This window comes from Panthera onca, chromosome C1, assembly GCF_046562875.1.
Source record: "Panthera onca isolate mPanOnc1 chromosome C1, mPanOnc1 haplotype 2, whole genome shotgun sequence".
NCBI classification, from domain to species: Eukaryota; Metazoa; Chordata; class Mammalia; order Carnivora; family Felidae; genus Panthera; species Panthera onca.
Window position 1 is genome coordinate 11,902,105 of NC_138346.1, and position 17,321 is coordinate 11,919,425.

At 41.6% G+C, this 17,321-nt stretch overlaps 1 protein-coding gene across 1 annotated transcript in view; it reads left to right on the forward strand.

Annotated features, from left to right (window-relative positions):
* Positions 1 to 17,321, forward strand: part of COL4A4 (collagen type IV alpha 4 chain) — a 130,766-nt gene that overhangs the window by 11,367 nt on the left and 102,078 nt on the right. The window contains exons 3-5 of the mRNA XM_060623942.3: positions 6,312 to 6,464; positions 9,651 to 9,693; positions 13,592 to 13,669. Coding sequence (XP_060479925.2) covers positions 6,409 to 6,464; positions 9,651 to 9,693; positions 13,592 to 13,669 — 177 coding nt within the window. The 5' untranslated portion in view covers positions 6,312 to 6,408. The remainder of the gene's footprint in view (positions 1 to 6,311; positions 6,465 to 9,650; positions 9,694 to 13,591; positions 13,670 to 17,321) is intronic.

Below are 17,321 nucleotides of genomic sequence, written 5' to 3' on the forward strand. Positions count from 1 at the left end.
CTCTTAAACAATTCAACTGAACCTGCAGGGAAGGCAAGGTGGGGGCGGGATTGGCCACAATCCAGCAGCATGCTGGTCAGGTTGGAACTCAGAGTCATTCTCAAGAATTTACTTGAGTAGTTCTCAAAGTTTTTCCGTGTTGCTTCTCAGAGAACATGAAGCTCCAACCACATTCCAGTGGTTCATGGACCACACAGATTCATGACCTGCTTTATAAGCCTTGTGATACTTCCTTGTTGAGATGGACTGTTTTTGCTAAAAAGCTCAAACCAACCTGAACTCTTTGAACATCTGCAGGTAGAGTCAACCCAAGAATATGGGATTTTCCAAATACCAAAACCAAATAAGCAGCTTATATGTTGGGGAAAGGTTGAGTCATCTCTTAACATGGAAAGTGTAAGCCTCGAAAGGAGATGTCCGGCCACTGAGGTGGACACAGCATTGTCATTCTTTTTCTGGGAGCACTTTTCTATCCTTCGAGGCACTTTTCTTACTTGTTTGCAAAGATGAGCCTTTAGGAATTCTATTTTGGAAAGATAAAGGTATATACAAATAGGTGTTCAGACTCTGAGAACAGTTTCACCTCGGAGAGTCTTCAGATAGCTCAGTGTCAGAAGGTCAAAAGAAAGAACGTGTAGATATTAAGTTAATAGGAATTCATTTCACTGAAAGAATAAAAATATTATTATTTTAAAAAGCCCAAAGACTTAATGTTACTTTGGAAAAGAAAACACATCATACTTATATTACCTTTTTGCGACTGGAAGATTCTGATACTCAGTCTCCTGCTATCCGGTCCTGTAATCTTGATCATTCCCTGCCCCCATCCCCCGGTCGATGAGAACCCAAGCAGGGTGTATTTCTTTTCAAGATTGGGTTGCAGAGAAAACAAATTCCCCGTAGTAGAAATAATGATTTAGAAGGTCTCAGATCTTGTTCCCAGACATAGCATTTGGAAAACATCGAGCAAAGACTCATGAGGAGTCCCAGGGGAATTGGAGTCCAGGAACGTTCATAAAGGAGTGAAAAAAAAAAAAAAAAATCAGCCCAGGGAGTTGGAAAAAGAGAAGCTAATGATATTTGCTGTATAAGCTAGAGCTTACTGAAATAAATACAGGCTGGGAAAGAGCCTGTGGACCTTACTTTGGTTGTTGAACGAGGCTGATGTTCAGAGATCCAGGATCTTTTGGGGAGATCTTCTGGGGGATCCTCTGGGGGAACCTCCAAGAGAGCTTCCTGTTGGGGTGTCCAGCCTTGGGACCAGCTATGGGGGCAGAGCAATGCTTTTCATCAGACTTGGCTGGACAGGTCAGTTTGCTCAGATAAAGGGAATAGACTATAAGCCTGCATCAGAAATGGGGCAGCTCTTGGGAATGAGCTAGTCTTTCATTCTCTGATGGACCATCAGTCTTTCTCTTTTCACATTTTCCTTTCTTAAAAACCCAATTTTTTATGATTACTGAGGATATCTGTTTCCTCTAAATTCAGGCTTGTGCTTCTCCTAGACCTGTTTCAGCCTTCGAATGTCTGACTCTCCTTCGGGGCGCCTTCCTCCCCCAGCCCCTTTCTTCTCTTTCCTAAGTCCTGTCTCTGAGAGGAGCCATCCAATTTGCAGTATCCTCCGGCCCTGAAAATCTGGCTTGCACCCTCACTTAGCTGGGCCGAAGGCGGGACCTGAGTGGGCCCTGACACAGCAGTCCCTGGAGAATGCTCCCTTCCTGAGAATAACAGTTGACAAACTAAAGCATGTCCTTTGAAAGGTGCAGAACCTTGGCAGAAGTTTCCTAGGTAGGCAATCTCCCAAAGCAGCTGTTTGCATTGTTTGCATATGTCTTGGTGGCATAGGGGTAGCGCTTTCGGTTGCAAAGCTTTTTTTTTTTTTTTTTTTTCTAATAATGATAGACTCCATTGGAAACTCCCTGCCTTGGCCAGTCCTATGTGATGACAGCCATGTATTTTTGAGAAGGTAGGTTAGAAGGACACTGTTCTGAGCGAGAGAGTATTTTTGTTTTGTTGTCTGGTGCAGTCAGAAGCTCGGTTGAGACAAAAGTTTTTATGCTCTTAACACAGGCAATCGCAATGAAGAAACTCCTCTCAGATTGCTGTGGATTACCTGTGTGACTGCGTTTTGAGAACACCAATGCTCACGGTGCAAGCTGATCGTCACATGGGCCCTGAGCATCACTTGCTCAGCTGTCGTGGCGACTTAGTTAGGAGAACAGTTATAAATTCTCCACGACTTGTTCATGGCTAGTTTTGGGCTCAAGAGACGTGTGGGATTCAGCACGTGCTCATCCAAGGCTTGCTCCGGGTCAGACAGTGAACAAGGCAGTTTTTTACCACTGGCAGCTCATGGAGAGCAGAGGTCTTCAAGCTGAGGTACATACGCCCTTGGGAGACAGAATGATTCCTAAGAGTTGTGCAGTCAGCTTGGAAGATGAAGTCAAGGAATCAGCTTGCAGATTCTCAACTGCTATCATATTCTTTCTTAGAATTGTTCTGTCTGAAGATGGGTCTTTGCTTCATGTTCTCACCAGCGCCTTTTACAATTTTTCCTTTAGCTGGTTTTCACCAGAGAAGCATACCCCTCTGCCCCCACCCACCCCGCTTTGCCCCCCGAAGGCAAGATCTGTTTGTGAGGCAGATGCTGGGCAGCGTAAATGCAGATGCTGAGAACAGAGAACATTACACCTTTTGGGTTCCACGTCCCTGGGCCAGGTGGTTTCTAGTAAGACTTATCAGGTGGTAGATCACTCAAAATGATTCTTGATGATAAATTCTATATTGCTTTTGGCATACAATTTAGGAGAAGTTCAAAGAACTGCATGGCATTTATAGAAGAAATTCCTTCCATTCACAAAGTCTTGTTTCTGTGAATAGATTTATTAGAATTTACAGTTTTTAGAAATTATAATGGAAGGAGTACTGTTGCTTGACCCATCTCATTTCTTGACCAGATCTCATTTGTTGATCTGGGCTAAATAAACTATTTGAGAAACCGAAATCCCCAATTCATTCATTGTACATTTCCAGTAAAATTTCATTTGTAATGTGTTCAATAATTGTTTATCAAAATTTTAATTTATTTGGTTTTGGTGGATTATATACCACTTATCATCATAATGATAAACACATTGAGGCAAAAACATTTACGACTTAGAGATTTGTGATCATAGGGAATAAAAAAAATAATTTATATACGTATTTTTGTCACAGAGAAGCATAGTAAGGTAATCTATATAAGAATTTTCAAGTATAAAAATACGCTGCACTAGGATATATGTGGGGGATGAAATGGAAATATTAGTTCAAGAATGAAAATGAGGTAAAATTTCTAGCTGGTTAAGAACTTGTTGTGCACATATTTTAAGCTGATGGTGGCAAGAACCATCCTTAGAATGATTATGATGGTCCATTGGCTATGTCAGAGTAGGGCTGTAACTCGTTTTGTTTTATAAGTCACCACGTACAATGTTCCAAATTATACTCTTAGCACCTTGAAAGAGAAGATGAAAGTGTTTAGATATTAACTCGTAAAAAATGAAAAGGGGGTGTGTGTAACTGAAAAAACATTCTTAGGGGGAGTGTCAGAGCAGACATCTGCAGACTGCTATGCTTAGGTGTCAAATGGCAGAAGGGATCCGTACTGGAGTCAAAACCCCCCAGGTCTACCATTTATTAGCTCTGTGAATTTGCACCAGTTACTTAAACTGACCCAAGGTGGTTTTCCTTTACAACTGAACTAATACTTTCCTTACTGAATTGTGGTGAAGAAAGTGATTTGATGTGCCCAGCACTCTTAGCAGAAAGTCCAAGGTGTAATTAGTGTCCATGCCTCTCCACTTCCCCCAAGGCTGTAACGATCCCTCTTTCCATGGCCCTCTTTCTTCCTTTCTCCATCACCTCATGTGTATTCAAAGTTGGCCTTATCTTACATTCTCTGTTAAATACACTTGATTATCCCAAAGTATATTCTGTAAATTCATTCATCCAATGAATATATATTAAGCGCCAACTCTATTCCAGGCACGATTATGGCCCTGGGGATAACTGTGAATTAAGAGACAAAATCCCTATTGTCACAGAGCTTACTAAGTGCATGGTGATGAGGGTGCATTGGCTGCTCCCAATTAGCGATGTCCTTTCACTAGTGGGAGACCAGTTGGATTTCTGCGGATTGGCCCATCTGTCCATCCACCCAACCAGCCAGCCATCTGGTCATTCAGTTACAAAATGTATTGAGAAACTCCTAAGTGTTAGGACCATGATCAGGCACTCTTGTCTGAAAGTGACTGCAAAAACACTGTATTTTAATAAAATCCCTGTTTGTACACCCTTTATCACAATATGCGTAGAGATTAATTGCATGATGTATCTATTTTGTGGTTAAATGTAAATATCCCTGGTTTTCTTTAATTTTTTGACTATTTCTTATCTGTTTAAAATAATGAGTACCTTTTTTTTAAATGTTCATTCATTTTTGAGAGACAGAGAGAGAGAGAGAGAGAGCGAGAGCGCGAGCATGGGCGGGGGAGGGGCAGAGAGAGGGAGACACAGAATCTGAAGCAGGCTCCAGACTTGGAGCTGTCAGCACAGAGCCTGATGCAGGACTCCCACTCAGGAACCGTGAGATCATGACCTGAGCCAAAGTCAGATGCTTGACCGACTGAGCCACCCAGGTGCCCCAATCGAGTACCTTTTGAATGATTCAAACCAATTTGTGTATTCCTTCTAAATCAATAATTTGTTTTATTGAGATTTTCTTCCAGTATGCAGCTAAAAAAACACATTTAAAATGATGAATGTGGAGGGGTGCCTGGGTGGCTCAGTTGGTTAAGCATCTTATTTCAGTTCAGATCATGATCTCGAGGTCTGTGAGTTCAAGGCTTGTGTCGGGCTCTGTGCTGACAGCTTGGAGCCTGGAGCCTATTTCAGATTCTGTGTGTGTCTCTCTCTGTCCCTCCCCAACTCATGCTCTGTCTCTCTCACTTTCAAAAATAAATAAACAAAAAAATAAAAAAACATTGTTTTGAATGATGGATTTGGGGATGGGAAATGATCCGGTCCCTCAACGTGATTCTTTTTCTACCTGACTTTCAAACTGCATCAAGGAATGTTGTTCTACCACTTACATGGGGAACTAGTATTCCATAAACACAGCATTGAATTAGTTTATCCAGATTTTATCCAGATATCAAAAAAATTTCCATTTGAAGACATTGCAATATCAAGACATTCCTTTAGGCCAGGTCTTTTTATATAATATCTATACCTTTTTTAATCAAAGACATAGAATTTTTTGAATCATATGTTTTCTCTTTTTTTTTTGAGATAAAGTTCACAAAATAAAGTCACTGTTTGAATTATTTTAAAGTTCATAATTCAGTGTTTTTTAGTATATTCGTGTGCAACCAGCACCACTATCTAATTCCAGAACATTCCATAGTCTCAAGAACTCCCAATTCTCTCCTCCAACCCCTGACAATTCCTACTCTACTTTCTGTCTCCATGGAGTTGCCTATTCTGGTTATTTCATAGACCTGAAGTCATACCATACGTGTCTTTCCCATAACATGATGTTTTCAAGGTTCATCTATGTATCAGTCCTTCATTCCTTTTTATGGCCAAATCTCTTGTGTGGAAGTAGCACATTTTGCTTATCCATTCATCAGTTGATGGGCGTTTTACTTGTTTGCACTTTTTGGCTATTATGAATATTTATGTACAAGTTTATGCATGAATATAGTGTCAATTCTCTTGGTTATAACTGGGAGTGGAATTGCTGGGTCTTATGGTAATTCTGCATTTAACTTTTTGAGGAACCATCAAAGTGTTTTCCACAACTGTGGAAACCATTTGACATAAAAATATTTTCGTATGTGTTTGCTGTGTGCGTGAAAAGTATATGTTTCGATACTAAAGGGTCCCCTTCCTAGTTCCAAAAAGTAAAAAAATGCACTTAAGTGAATTTTAACTTGGGTTTTCAAGGGCAAATGTTAAATAGGAGAAAATGCCACTTAACAAAATGAAGCAATAATTTTTATACAAGCATTATATACATCTATATTTCATTTCTCAAAAATATATTTATGACACAAATAACTGGAGAGTGTTTTTATTTCTAAGAATAAAAATTGGTATTTATTCAGTTTTATTACCACTAAGATTGTTTTGTCAAAAAAAGTTGAACTCCCCCTTTAGAAAATATTTCCATTGCTGTGAATAATGAAAGTAATTATTTCCAACATTATAAGGAATATTGTGTTTTAAGAGATGTATCTATATTTAACATATACAAACTTTAAACCTAGGACATAGCACCCCACTTACAAGTGAGAGTCTTCTGGAAGAGAAGAGAAACCTGACAGAATTTTTTTTAAGTACTTGACTGTGAAGTAACCCAGGCACATGGCGTCAATAAGGTGCTCATTCAGGTGGATCAAGCCATTAGCCACAGATCCCTGGTGAGTGTCCTCCGCGTGATAACTTGCTTATATTTAATAATTTCTCCTAAATTTGGTTTTACAGTTATGAATTGTCTGAACGTTTCATGTGTCAAGAGGCCAAAGTGTTCCAGAAACCTATCCATTATGCCTGCTATTTTGTGATTCATTTTTATTAAACACCAGTTCTGTCTACTCTCCCTGAATTACACCCACATCATCGCCAATGGGAAAGACATTCATCTAAAGGCTGCAGATTCTTGTCCTCTTACGAGGTTTTAGGTATCCACATCCTAATCCCTGGATCCTGATAATACGGTCTGTTACAGGTGATGGGGATTTATGTTTGTAGATAACATTAAACTTGCTAATCAGCTGACCTTAGGGAGCTTATTCTGGATTATCTGGGTGGGTCCAGTATAATCACAAGGGTCCTTAGAAGTGAAAGAGGGAAGCAGGAGGGTGAGGGGCAAAGGAGATGTGACAATGGAAACAGGTCACAGGGATGAGACAGACGTGACCAGCCGTTGCTGGCTCTGAAGACGGAAAGGAGACCAGGGGCCAAGGAATGCAGGCAGCCTCCAGAATCTGGAAAACACAAGGACACTGAATCTCCCCCAGAGCCTCCAGAAGGAACACAGCCCTGCCCCCACTTTGATTTTCAACAGTGAGACCCATGTTGGAGAATCATGACATGACAAATTCCTGTTGGTTTTAAGCCACCAAGTTCTTGGTAATGTGTTATGGGGCTGGTAGGAAACTAACATGCTATTGTCAGAAGGGACCAAAAAAGACAGTGGGAGTTAAGACAGCAACGTCTTAAATAGTGAAAAATAAGAAAAGTTTTGAGGCGATGAATATGTATGCATGAGAGAGTGGTAGGAAGAATGGATTTGTTTCAGGACTACAGGAGAGTCTAACTTATTTGGAGTGGATGGGGAGGAAACTGCAAAATAGTCTTAATTTTAATGGTTTTTTAAAAGAAAAAAAGAATTGCCTTTTTTTCAATACACACAGCAGCAGGAGGAACTATCAGAGGACAGGGCGAAGGAAGGACAAGAGAGGTTGAGCACTGACCCGAACAGCATCCGTCCTTGCCCCCTTCCAGCAAGCTTTTGAGGACATTGCCCAACATTTCTGGGTCAGTTTGCTTTTGTGCAAAATGTGGAAAAAACATGCCCCGACTACAGTTTTTTTTTTTTTTAAGTTTCTTTATTTTTGGCAGAGACAGAGTGTGAGCATGAGTTGGGGAGGGGCAGAGAGAGAGAGGGAGACAGAGAATCTGAAGCAGGCTCCAGGCTCTAAACTGTCAGCACAGAGGCCAACGCAGGGCTCAAACTCACGAACTGTGAGATCATGACCTGGGCCGAAGTCGGACGCTTAATCGACTGAGCCACCCAGGCGCCCCTAGCTTTTTTTTTTTTTTTTAAGTGTATTTATTTTTGAGGGGTGGGGGGAGGAGTAGAGAGAGGGAAACACAGAATCCGAAGCAGGCTCCAGGCTCTGAGCTGTCAGCACAGAGCTTGATGTGGGCCTCAAACCCATGAACTGTGAGATCATGACCTGAGCCGAAGTCGGATGCTTAACCAACTGAGCCACCCAGGCATCCCCATCCCTAACTACAGTTTTAATGAGACTATATATATGGGGATGGCCAAAACCAGTATGGGATGTAACATGTACTTATTTACAAATGTCCAAAGTGATAAGGGCCCAATTAGCAAACGGTAGTTATAAATACTTGACTTAAAACATTTTATCCCATGTTTAACACATCTTCCAACTTTTTATTCTCTTAATTACTTAGATACTTCACTGAAATGCCAACCTTACCTTTGTTGGCATTGTCATGAACTCCAACAGCAGGGTTGGGGAGAAGGAAGACCTCAGTGGGGTAGCCAGTAAGCATGGGCTCGGCCTGCCCCAGTCCCCAATCTCCTAGTCTGGGTCTCGTCCAGAGGCACGACTCTGCAGCTTTCTATAATGTTTCTCAGCATTTCAGCATGAGAGGGGGACAGTGTGGAGAAAGAAGGCTCACTTAGGACGTGGGTTTCAGACAGAAGACTCTACTTAGAAAAAAGGACAGAGCTGGCGGGGACATCACAGCCTGAGTCTGGCTGGACCGCAGCTCTCCTCTCATCCCTGGGAATGATGTGACCTGAGTCCCCAAATCCATCAGAGCTGTTTAAGAATTAAATGACATGATGAATATGAAAGCTCTTTGGCCAACATAAGCCCAAGGCAGATGTATGTGAGTGTTTGGTGGTTGTCACAGTCAGACTGGGCTCCTGGAATAACACCGCACCAGGGGGTTTACGAAGAACAGAAATTTATCTCTCCCAGTTCTGGAGGCTGGAAGTCTGAGATCAGGGTGCCAGTGCAGTGGGTTCTGGTGAGAGCGTCCTCCAGGTTGCAGACTGCCAACATCTTGGTTTGTCCTCACATGGTGGAAAGAGGGGGAGAGAGAGCTCTCTGGGGTCCCTGTATAAAGGGCACTAATCCCATTCATAAGGACTCCACTCTTGTGACCTAATCACCCCCCAAAGGCATTACCTTCTAGTACCATTATAAAGGGTGAGGATTTCAACTCATAAATTTGTGGGCAGTGGGGGGGCAGAGAGATGCTACAAACATTTGGTCCATAACAATGGTCTTTTATGGTTGTGTCTCTTCTCTGTTAAAATTTGTTTATAGTTATGATGTTATCCCCAGTGGATTTCTGCCTCGCTTACAAGACCCTGAACCACTTAACTCTTCCCTAGCTGATTCATATTATTTTCCTTCCTTTCCAAATCATCTCCCCAGTCCATTAGATTTTCTTCCCTCCTCCCTCCTTCCAGTTGGTTCCACTTAATGGCATCCAGGATACACTGAGCCGCCTCCTTCCCTCACTCGTCTACATTTCATTCAGAGAGTCGTCTCCATTCCCTCATCTACCCATCCAGTCTCACCTTCAGAGTGTCCCCAGGGTACCCAGCCCAGTGAGGACCCCACTAAAGGGGTGTGAGTACTTCTTGACTGATTAGCAAGAGGGAAGATAATGATGACAAGCAGAGAGAGAGTAACATTTATCTTGTCACTGATGACAGTGGCCTATGAGAAAAAAAAAAAGCCTTCTGGAATTTCTTCTTTTGTTCTTTCTCTTTTTAGTTTGTTTTGCATGAAAATGAACAGTTTATGTTCATCTGCATTTTTGCTGTTTCGTAGGTTGCTTATACTTATCCTGTTTTCTGTACAACACGTATATGCGGTAAGTACGTTAATTAGCTCTGATTGCATGCATTATTCTTGTTATAAGCCTTTTTGTCTGTGGGACTCAGTTTTCTCATCTGTAAAATGAAAGGCTGGACTAGGTGAACTCTAAGGTTTCTTTACCACACTCAAAACTGCTTACCAAATTGCCCAGGTATTGGGGATTTCTTCATTTTATAACACTACCCTGTGTTAAAATCTTTTTTTGAAGGGGGGCTGGAAGCGGCTGGCCTACTTCAAGATTAAATCAAGAAATACAAGATTACATGTGAACATTTTAACTCTGGAGAAGGATAAGCCTAGAATATTCTGTAATAAGATCTCTTTCTTCTGCTTCCCACTAAGGAATCTGAGTTATTAAACCCAACCCCAGACATTTCTGGGAAATCACACTATGGACTGCCAGTAACTCAGGTAGATCTTGAGATAACTGAACGGGTTAAGTCACCCTAGTGAGCACGTCCCCATCTGTCATCCTCTCTGGCTTGGATTTACCCATTCCAGTTTCTGTGATTTCAGTTAACATGGGTCTTTTCAAGGAAAATCAAAATAGAAAGTTGCTTTCTGTTCTCCTTTTCCTACTGGTCAGGACCAGAGAGGAATCAGAAGCTCTCCCCAAGTAGGATGATACGCTGTGTACCACTTAGTCCCATGCATTTGAGAGCATCATCTGAAGTAAGGATGGAAACACACTGAGATATATGTGTCTGGATTTCTTTTTACTTGATTTCTCTAAGTTTATTTTTGTATTATATTCTCCCCCCCCTCCCCCCCCACTGCCTCATTAGAAGAGCCTACAGAGTCTTAAATTTCACTTCCTTTGTTTCTTATGTTCCATACGTGGGAAAAAAAATTCTTGAACCAAAGACTCGTCTAGCCTGGACCCTCCTATCAGGTTGTGCTGTGCGGAGATATTAGAGATTTCACACCAAAGTTGTGATACTATAGTTGTCTTTTAAAGATAGTGAACTATAGTTGTCTTTTAAACATAGTGATATAAGTTGATGGCAAAAGTTATGGGAGGCAATTTGGCATTATCCTTCAGAATTTCAAATGCGTAATCCTGTTGACCCAGGAAGTTTCCTTTTGGGAATTTATTATATATGTTTATACTGACTTGCGCATAAAGAAAACGCACAAAAATATTGTAGTGTTTCGTAACGAAGGGAGGTAGCTAACGGCCCATCAAGAAGGACAGATTAAACAAGTACTTCATGTGAGAAGAGCCATTCTGTTAACTTGGAATGACTTTGAAGGCATCTAAGTGAAGGCAGCAAGGTACAGAGAAATATACCATTTGGGTAAAAATAAAACAAGATTCAAATCACCAAAAAGTGTGTGTGTGTGTGTGTGTGTGCGTGCGTGTGCGTGTGTGTATGTGAGTGTGTGCATATGTGTTCCTGGTGTGAAAGTGCTCATAACTACCCAGAAACAGATTGAGGAGAGTGATTGCCTCTAGGTGAGGGAATGGGAGGGCCTGGGCTGGAAAAGAAAATTTCTTTCCCCATTATACTCTTTTGCCCTGTTTGAATTTTTTATCATATGCAAATGTTGTTTTTCCAAAAAGAAAATAGAGGTATGAATGTAGGACCAGTTATTAATCTAGAAATTAATAACGTACCTCATAAACATTTTATTCAACATACGTTTGTTTAAAAAACAGGCTAAAACAGGAACTTTTCTTTTTTTTCCTCTTTGAAGAATGACATTAGTTTTGGAGAATGTCAGTGTATTCTGGTGAATATGGTTTATACTTTGAATGTTGCCTTGGTGTGAGCCAAATGGGTTCATACAGTCTGTTTTTGTGGCATATATTTTCCCTCTATGAATGCCTCCCCTAAAGTGGTATTTATTGGGCTATATCTAACGTACAAAAACTTCTTAGAGCCTAAAATTACCTTTTGCTTTTTTCTTTTATCAGTACCAAAGCTTTATATGTGACTATTTCTGTTTTTTTTTTAAATTAGAATCTGTTAATTTATTTTAAACCAATTCTTTCCTGAAATGTAATTTTCAGATGCTACAAACATCTCTGTGATGGTTGGCACAATTAAGAAAAAAAAACAATAAAAGAACAAACTTGTCTTTATTATGAAGCCAGCTAATCAACTGACCTTCTTTCTCTGGTTGTTTTGATATTTCACTGAACACATAGTAATGAGTCCCAACCTTAAATGAACCCAAGTATTCAGACCAGTTGCTTTAAAGTGTTTTCATGATGTCCTGGACCTGGGCATTTAACCTTTTTTTTTTTTCTTCACCTTATCAGAGTTTTGAACTTAATGGTTCTGCATTCATAGATAACAATGTGACTCAAAACTCAAGAGGCATCTATTTCGGAAACTTCAAATACAGTTTTTTTTAACTTAACTCTTGTAAAGCTTCACATTCTTATATACTTTCAATGACTCTAAAGAATTTTGTTTATAAAAATGTCTTTTTTTATTAATGCTTAATTTAAAGATTTTTCTTTTGGGATGTGTCTGAGCATATTTTTTTTTTTCTAGAAAAAAGAGGTCTAAGTTGTGTGACTGAAAAATAAATAGATTCGGGACAGATCCTTTTTCCTCCCATACACATATTCATATATATGTGTATGATTACACATGTGTGTATTCATATGTACACCTACTTGTATGTCCTTCCGTACATACTTATGTACATTGGTGTGTAGGTATACATATTTGTTTTCCAACTGAACTTTAAGTATTGCTTCAAATGTTTTATGTTTCCCCATTAGGCTTTGGTGTAAAGACTCATGTTTATAGCCTTGAATGTAAAAGATCTATCAGTCATAGAAATGTGTGGGTAATATATAAGTGTTACAGTGAGGGCTGGACCAGGCGAGATCATGAACTAGGCGAAGTATATCCCTGGTGCCTTTCTGATATTCCTGTCCACACTCTCAGCTCGTAGCATCTAGAGCTGTTTTTGCCACTATTTCTTCCCAACCCACCGCCCCAGGCTCTGAAGGAATGGTCAGTGTTCATTGTCATTGTCACTGCAGGTGCATCATGGTGGCTGTTTTGTTGTTAAGGGATCTACTTATGGAAACAGTTATTCTGGGATTATGCTTTTGTATTGAAGTGACAGATGACTCTGGATATAGACAATGAGGATTTGTGAGAACAAGGGCCTGATTCTTCCTAAAGAGCGTGTGTGTGTGTGCATGTGTGTGTGTGTGTGTGTGGTGTGTGTGTGTGTGTGTGTGTGTGTGTGTTTGGAAGAAGCATGAAAGTTAAGAAAACATGTGACTGTGGAGAAACTGTCTAAAGAGAATGTTGGAGAGAGGTTAGCGAGAAGTGGGGAAGGGCTCACCTTATTCAAGTTCAGGAGCTTTCTGGTTGAGAGACACATTAGAGGAACCATCTTGGAGTTTTAGCAGTTTGCAGGAAACAGTTTTCGCGTGAAAATCCAAGGCTGTGACGGGAGCAGTGACCAGGAAGGACTTGATGGTGATGGAAGGGAAGCAAGAGCGTCCTGAAAAGCAGCCAAGTTTATAATTGAAGTGAGACACCATTGTGTCCTTACAGTTTTCCTAATCATATAGTTTACACTCTAAGATCATTCACAACTTAGTAAATGAGGTCTTGCCAGGAGAAGGACATCACAGAAGATTCTTGTTAAAAAAAAAAAAGTGGCCTCAGAAGGGAGCTTTTTTCAATGCCAGCTCACGTAAACTTTTATTTTTCTCACACTCTTATCGAGCCACAATGGAAGTTCTTTGCCTTTTTATGTATCAACATGAGTGTTTTCTTTTCGAGGTTTCCAAGGTAAAGGTATACTGTGGAATTCCCATGAGTTAGGTAAACCGAGATGCTTGTTATAAGTTAAATATAATGTACCCAGCTAAGCAAGGAATACCAGTTTACTAAACCAGATGCTTCACTTTCCAGAGTGGAAAGAAGTTTATTGGGCCTTGCGGAGGAAGGGATTGCTCAGTTTGCCAGTGCTTTCCTGAAAAAGGGTCTCGGGTAAGTGATGTAAAAATCAGTATGGGCAGTGGGAGGAAGAAATGGGGAGTTACTCATCAACGGGCATAAAGTTTTGGTTATGCAAGATGGGTTTAGCTCTAGAGATCTGCTGTAGAATGTCTACCTAGAGTCAACAATAATGTCATGTTCACTGAAACATTGGTTGGGAGCAGGGGCACCTGGGTGGCTCAGTCGGTTAAACGCCCAACTTCGGTCAGGTCATGATCTCACAGTTCATGAGTTCAAGCCCCGTGTCCGGCTCTGTGCTGACAGCTCAGAGTCGGAAGCCTGCTTCAGATTCTGTGTCCCCCTCTCTCTCTGCCCCTCACCCGCTCTCTCTCTCTCTCAAAAACAAACATTAAAACATATTTTAAAAAATTGGTTGGGAGAGCAGATCTCATGTTAAGTGTCCTTACCACAGTAAAATGTTAGGAAAAAAGTCAACATGGGCAGCATGTTGAAATTTGAGCCATTGTGAATACTTAACGTTAAGTAGTCCCAGATCTTAGCATGTTCTGATAATTGTCAATGTTTCTGTTTTACAGTGAAAGTTATGTACATTCTGATAAGCCGTCCCAGTTTTATTACACTAGGCATCAAGCTTAGAAGTGCAAGCTGTGATTTACCCAATGTTTCATACCACACTAATCTTGTGAACTGCCTTATGCAAAAAGAGTCCTGTGCCAAATGGTACATGCTAGGTCGCCATCTTGAAACTCAGGTTGCATATCAGCATTTTTTTTAATGTTTATTTATTTTTGAGAGAGAGCAAGACACAGAGTGAAGCAGGGAAGGGGCAGAGAGAGAGAGAGAGAGGGGGGGGCGGAATCCTAAGCAGGCTTCAGGCTGTGAGCTGTCAGCACAGAGCCCAACGCAGGGCTTGAACCCACAAACCGTGAAATCATGACCTGAGCCAAAGTCATGAGCCAGGTGCCCCAACATACAAACATTTTAAAGGCTCTGAGAAGTAGTGTAGTGAGGCGGGGGAAACCTGGTTTAAACTTATCTAAAGTGGTATATCCAGACATTGGACTACAAGACTCTTTTTTGGATAGCACCTATTGAAGTCACATGGGCATAGTGTTCTGTATGCATCTATTGTGCATGGCTGCATTTCTTGTGTGCTTCTTATGTGCCACACACCATCTGTGTTCTCCAAACGCTTTAGGTCCCTGACTCCTCATGACTACTCTCTTACTATCTCAGCGTGCCGACTTTGCAAGGCAGAAGATCAAAGCTCAGAGAGGTGTAGCCTGTTACTCAAGTCCACCCAGGACGGGGCTCTGGGTGACCACACTACGTTCTCTGTCCCCGCAAGGCACAAGAGCCCTCTTGGCTACTGTAGGCGGGTCACTTGAACATTTATGGACCTCTGTCTCCCTTATATTCTGATAGCAGCTGGCGGCCCACCTGCTCATTTGTGCTGGCATAGTAGATCAAACAATTCTTTGGATTAAAAATACTCCCGCCATCTTACAAGAAAAGAGAAACTTGCTTTAGAAACTTTGGACAGTTTTTGAGTCAGATCAATGATTCTGTTGCAACATGTCCACATCGATTCTATAGGGAGTAACGCTCAAAAAGCACAGTTCAGTGATGACCAGTCTACAAGGAGGCAAGACCTCTCCTGAGGGAAGGGGCCATATATTTCTCCCATAGCTTTGTTTTCTCTCTGCGTGATACGTGTGCAATATGTAAGGGGCTCCTGTGTTGAGCTCTCTTCCTGAAACCAGCTAACTTTCAGAGCATGAATTATGGCAAATCCCCTCCTCCTTAAACCGCATTGTTTCTTTAATACTTCAAAAACTTTGGAGCTCAGAATTTATCTTAAGGTTTTTCTTTTCCTTAAAAAAAATTTTTTTTAAACTGCTTTTTAAGTTTATTTATTTTGAGAGAGAGAGTGCAAGCAGGGTAGAGGCTGAGAAAGAGAGAGAGGAGAATAAGGATCCCAAGCAGGCGCTGCACTATCAGGACAGAGCCTGACGCGGGGCTCAAATTCACGAACCTTGAGATCATGACCTGAGCCAAAGGCAGACGCTTAACCAACTGAGGCACCCAGGCGCCCCTATCTTGAGATTTGTCAAGCTGCTTTCATGACATGATTCAAAAAAAAGAGGTGTAAACTTCTAGTTATAAAATAAATAAGTCCCGGGAATATACTGTACAGCATGATGAATATAGTACATAATACTCTCTGGTCTATTTGAAGGTTATTGTGAGTAGATCTTAAGAGTTATCATCACAAGGGGGAAAAAAAGTTACTGTGTGAGGACAGATGCTAACTAAACTTATCGTGGTGATCACTTTGCGATCTATACACATATCAAATTATGAAACTAATATAACGTTTATATGTCAGTTACATCTCAATAAAAATTCTTTTAAAAAGTAAAGACACTAAAAGCTAGCAATCTAAGAAGTGCCTTTTTCACGTATATGTATGCCTTATTCGGAGGTGGAGGGGAAAGCCTGGCTTTCCTGTGATTTAAAAAAAATTTATTTTAATGTTTATTTATTTTTGAGAGAGAGAGACAGACAGACAGAACATGAGCAGGGGAGGGGCAGAGAGAGAGGGAGACGCGGAATCTGAAACAGGCTCCAGGCTCTGAGCTTTCAGCACAGAACCAGACGGGGTCGAACCCACAAACCATGAGATCATGACTTGAGCCAAAGTCAGATGCTTAACTGACTGAGCCGCTCAGGTGCCCCTCCTGTGATTTTTAATATGAACATACCAAGATTGTATAAATGAAAAAGAAATCAGTGCATCTAAATTTTAAGACCCTTTGAGTTGGAGACCCAAGAAAAATGGATCAGCTTCTTGAGAGGATGCTAATGGGGGCATCACAAAACAAATGGGAACAGTTGCTTGGATAAGGCTCTGATGTAAATAAGCCCGAGAACTGTTTTGGTCGGGACATCTGGCGATGTCTAGAGACATTTGTTGGTTGTCACAACTGGATGGGGGAGGGGTGCTACAGTATCTCATGGGTACGGGCCAGGGATGCGGTTCGGCACCCCCAATGCACAGAACAGCCCCCACACCAAAAACTTACCTGTGCCGAGTGGACAAACCCTGCTCTCCTCCCACAACAGCTCTGTGAGGCTGATGAGGTTAATATTTTCATCTTTCAATACAAGGAGCCTGGATTTCCACGAGTTTTAATAACTCACTCGTATGTGGAAGAGGTGGAAACCCCACCCCGGTGTCTGACTTCGGTTTTAGCATTTGGCCCGTGATCACGAGAATCGGTGTCTGCACACTCACATTCAAACACCAGACCGTCGTCATAACCTTGTGAACTCGGGCGGGTGCTTCGAGCTGCCCAAGCATTCGTTTCCTGGTATTTACACCACGAGTGCTTTCTCTTCTGTGTCCTCGGGTGTTCCGCAATCACGAGCAATGCACCTTGCGTCCCCTAACACAGTCTCCAGTGCCGGGGGTGACGAGGGCTCAGGGGATAGACTGCACTCTGCTGTCTGGGTCCCTGTTGCTGGGTGGTCGGGCAGAACAGAACGCGGAGCGCTGGTCGACCCTTGCCCTTTCCGAGACAGATGGCTCCCACATGAAGGCTGCAAGTTGCTGGCAGCGATGTCCGGCTGGGAGTTTGGGAGCTTGGCTTGCGCATAACTGCCAGGTGGCGTGGGAGGT